This window comes from Acomys russatus, chromosome 19 (assembly GCF_903995435.1).
Source record: "Acomys russatus chromosome 19, mAcoRus1.1, whole genome shotgun sequence".
Lineage (NCBI taxonomy): Eukaryota > Metazoa > Chordata > Mammalia > Rodentia > Muridae > Acomys > Acomys russatus.
Window position 1 is genome coordinate 39,475,305 of NC_067155.1, and position 4,319 is coordinate 39,479,623.

Below are 4,319 nucleotides of genomic sequence, written 5' to 3' on the forward strand. Positions count from 1 at the left end.
AATAAAAATTATTCAAAATAGCATTCAAAGCTGTTCTACAGTCTGATTCCTCCCTAAGGGCCCTCTGGCTGAGCTCCTCATTCTCCCCCACCCCCACAGTACACCCAAGTTTCCTCCAACACCCTTCACAATCAGTTTCCATCTAAACTGTTCAATCCTCAAGTCTGATCTCATAGTGACCTGTGCCGTTTAATCTTCCTTAACTTTCCTAATTAGGTAAGAGCTTGTTTGGAACTTGCCTAGCCGTAGACAATCTTGAGGAGGGCAAGAGTTAGGGGGTTAATGTATTTCATATGTAGAGCAATTGCCTAGAGGGTCCCTGTGAAGGAGTGGAGGCATGGCTCAGTGGTAGAGCACCTACCTAGAATCCCCCAGTGAGGGGCTGGGGTGTGGCTCAGTGGTAGAGCACCTGCCTAGAATCCCCCAGTGAGGGGCTGGGGGTGTGGCTCAGTGGGAGAGTACCTGCCTAGAATCTCCCAGTGAGGGGCTGGGGGCGTGGCTCAGTGGGAGAGCACCTGCCTAGAATCTCCCAGTGAGGGGCTGGGGGCGTGGCTCAGTGGGAGAGCACCTGCCTAGAATCTCCCAGTGAGGAGTTGGGGTGTGGCTCAGCAGTAGAGCTCCTGCCTAGAATCTCCCAGTGAGGGGCTGGGGGCGTGGCACAGTGGTAGAGCACCTGCCTAGAATCTCCCAGTGAGGGGCTGGGGGCGTGGCTCAGTGGTAGAGCTCCTGCCTAGAATCTCCCAGTGAGGGGCTGGGGGCATGGCTCAGCAGTAGAGCGCCTGCCTAGAACCGCCAGTAAGCGTGTGGGGACTCAGCTAATAGAGCAGTTGCCTAATGTACAGAAAGCGCTGGACTCCAGCCTCAGCAAAACCAAAAGCAAAACCTCACTATCAATCGACCTGTGCACAAGTCCTCAGAAGTGAGCCACAAGCTTTCTATTCTGAAAGTTACCTTTCTGGGGTTTTAGGGTCCTAGAAAAATAAGGAGTGGGAGGGGAGGAACTCCACACCCCTTAACCACTTGCTGGCATCTGATTCCTCAACAGGGACAACCCTGGCTTTCAGAACTAGTCCTAAGAGTGTAAGAACAAGAGGCACCCGAGCTTCTAGACTCCAGCCCTGGTTGTTTCTGAGACAAGGGACAGCCCCCAGGGGAGATGTTCTGGTGCCCAGCTTTTTATAGGTCAATTCTCACCTCAGCCCAGGCTTCCCGCACATCTCACAGATGCGCACCCCACTGGGCTACCCTCCTGGAAATCGGAACCTGGCCCCCTCCAGGGGGGACGCCCCCCTGACAGCGTGCGCGGCTGAAACAACCCGCTCCACCCCAGCAAGCACCAGACCCAGGCGTCCTGCCCCTTGCTCTGACCCCAGGTGGCCCCCACCCCTGGCGACCCCTCACGCGCACACAGCCTCACCCCCACCCCCACCCGCGCACGCACACATGCTGATAACATCCCCGACCCCCGGCCGGAGCCACAGTGTCCCCGGACCAACCCTGGCAGTTGGCTGTGTCTCACTGTGTTCCCGAACGGACCCTTGGCCAGAGCCACCGCGTTCCTACTCTGCCTGCGCCCCCTGGACGGTGACCACCTTCTTCCAGGCTGGTGGGGTGATCTGGCCCCACAGATCTTCCAAGGATGAAGACTCGCAACGTGGACACTGGCCCAGCCCTGGGTCGCTAAGGAGCTGCAGCAGCCAGGCGCGGAGATGGGGGTGCCTGGTGAGTTACTCACAGGCTAGGGACCTGTGACCTCCGGGGCTCCTGTTTGAGTAAGGATTTACATCTGAAGCTGTTGGGCCAGGAAGTGGACGCGTTCTAGGACCTGCGACTCTCCAAGGATCAAGAAAAAGAGAGGGGGGTGGGGCAGCCTCCACGTGAACGCAGGGGTTTGGGGAGTCCCCCTGTGAATGACAAAAGGTGTGTGTGGGGGGGAAGAGATCCAGAACAGGGACAAAGTTTAGGATTTTAGGGAGATGAGGCGCTGCTCCGTAGGTGAGAAGCTGCTAAAAAAAAAAAAAAAAAAAAAAAAAAAAAAGATTTACCTGCGTGCAGGAGCGCCCGCTTCTCAGGATGTGCCAGCCTCTGGCGCGCACCCACAGTGAAGTTTGGCCGAGAAGTGGATGCCGGCCGCCTGGGGGGTGGGGTGTGCGGCGCCGAGGGATTGAATGAAGGCCACTCACAGGCAGAGCCTAAGCAATTGCAAGGTCGGGGTCAGCAAGAAAGACAGAGGAGCCTAGAGGAGCAAACTAGCCCCTGCAGTCCCACCGCCCCCTCCCCTCCCTGCCTCACACTCTGCCTGCCTTTCTTCTAGAACGTCCCACCCTGCTGTTTTTACTGTCTTTGCTACTGATTCCGCTGGGCCTCCCAGTCCTCTGTGCTCCCCCGCGCCTCATCTGCGACAGTCGCGTCCTGGAGAGGTACATCTTGGAGGCCAGGGACGCAGAGAATGTCACGGTAAGCCTCCTGGCCCCACAAAAGAAAGAAACTAGGTTCAGTTCCTCCGCACTGCACGAACCATCTGTGGTAGCACAAACGTACAGTCCCAGTACTTGGGAGACTGAGGAGATTGGAGGATGAGAAATTCAAGGTGCTCCTCAGGTACATATCACGTTTGGGCTATGTGAAACTCTAAAATAATAAAGGATGGCTAAAGCCCGGGACCCCCAAAGCATGCCCAGTAAAGTTGAGTCTGGTGGGTTTTTGTGGAAGCAAGCCCTTGGTGATCTGGACCCTCCCGGGGCTGCGTCTTTCAGATGGGTTGTGCAGAAGGTCCCAGGCTAAGTGAGAATATTACAGTCCCAGACACCAAAGTCAACTTCTATGCTTGGAAAAGAATGGAGGTAAGTTGCCGTGTCACCAGTTGTTGATGTCATTGGTCCTCCCCTTCTCCCCCACCCCCCAGAGGCTGGTGGGTCTCATCTTAGCACCTTGATAGTGTGGGAGAAAGAATAATAGAGACAAAGGCTGATGGGATGTTGGAGCTCATCCATCCATCCATCCATCCATCCATCCAATAAACCTTACTGCATGCTTTTCTGTTCCTTCCTCTTCAGTCCCTAGGGTGTGTGACAGCCAGGGAGATGACAGGGAATGACTCTGGCTGGCTGTCTCTAAGTCTTTACCTCCTCTAGGTGGAAGAACAGGCCAGAGAAGTGTGGCAAGGCCTGTCCCTGCTCTCAGAAGCCATCCTGCGGGGCCAGGCCCTGCTAGCCAATTCCTCCCAGCCAGCGGAGACCCCTCAGCTATACATAGACAAAGCCGTCAGTGGCTTGCGTAGCCTCACTTCCCTGCTCCGGGTGCTGGGAGCCCAGGTGAGTAAAGGTGGCTGTGGACCCTGCTACTTGCCCGCTCTACAGGATAGGCTAAGAACTGTTAGATACTGAGGGCTGAGCTCAGTGGAAAATGGTGCTTGCTGCCAAGCCCGACGCCCGGAGTTCAGTCCCTGGGATCCCCATTGGCGAGAGGAGAGAATGGATTCCCTCAGGCTGTCTTCCCACCTCCATTCACATGCTAGGGTATACAGGTGTATATATAAACAAAGCAATGCTACAACCACTTTAAAACAAAGGATATCGAGAGCTCAGGCTGGAGAGAGGGTGGCTTGCTTGCTGCACAAGTGTGAGAGTTCGATCTCAGTCATGTCTGTTAATAAAACAATTAATTGAGGCGAAGTAGAAGGTACATGCTATCCCAGAGCCGGGGCGACAGAAGCAAGGGGTTCCCTGGGACTCATTGGTCACCCAGTCTGGTTCAGTCGGTGAGCTCCAGGTTCAATGAGAAAAATAAGGTGGAAGGGTGGGAGAGATGGCTCAGCGATTAGGAGCGCTTGCTGCTCTCACACAGTTCAGTTCCTCGCACCCACATTACGTGGCTCGCAGCTGCCTCTGCGTCCAACTCTAGGGGATGTGGGGTTGTATTTCAGGCTCCCTGGGCACCTGTATGTATTCGCATCCACACATCCAAATAATAAAAACAGATAATGTGGAGTGTTATTGTAGAAGACACACTGCTGGCGGCCTCTATACCCAAACATGTGTGTGCGCGCACGCGCGCGCACACACACACACACACACACACACACACACACACACACACGGTCCCCGGTCCCAGTTTCATCTGTACTCCTCAGCACTGCAGTGACATCTATTCTCTCTTGACAGAAGGAACCGAAATCACTTCCAGATGCCACCCCACCTTCTCCACTCCGAACCCTCACAGCGGATACTTTCTGCAAACTCTTCCGGGTCTACTCCAACTTTATCCGGGGGAAACTGAAGTTGTACACAGGGGAGGCTTGCAGGAGAGAGGACAGGTGA

General features: G+C 55.1%; 1 protein-coding gene across 2 annotated transcripts; it reads left to right on the plus strand.

Moving 5' to 3' along the window:
• The first annotated feature begins 1,709 nt into the window (after nt 1-1,709).
• On the plus strand, nt 1,710-4,319 carry Epo (erythropoietin). 2 transcript variants are annotated; one of them, XM_051161223.1, is made up of 5 exons: nt 1,710-1,722; nt 2,315-2,457; nt 2,757-2,843; nt 3,135-3,314; nt 4,164-4,319. In XM_051161223.1, exons 1-5 carry the CDS (start codon nt 1,710-1,712, stop codon nt 4,317-4,319), a joined length of 579 nt encoding a protein of 192 aa, XP_051017180.1. The 2 variants fall into 2 exon arrangements, with proteins under 2 accessions (XP_051017180.1, XP_051017181.1); XM_051161224.1 differs by having other exon boundaries at nt 4,167-4,319.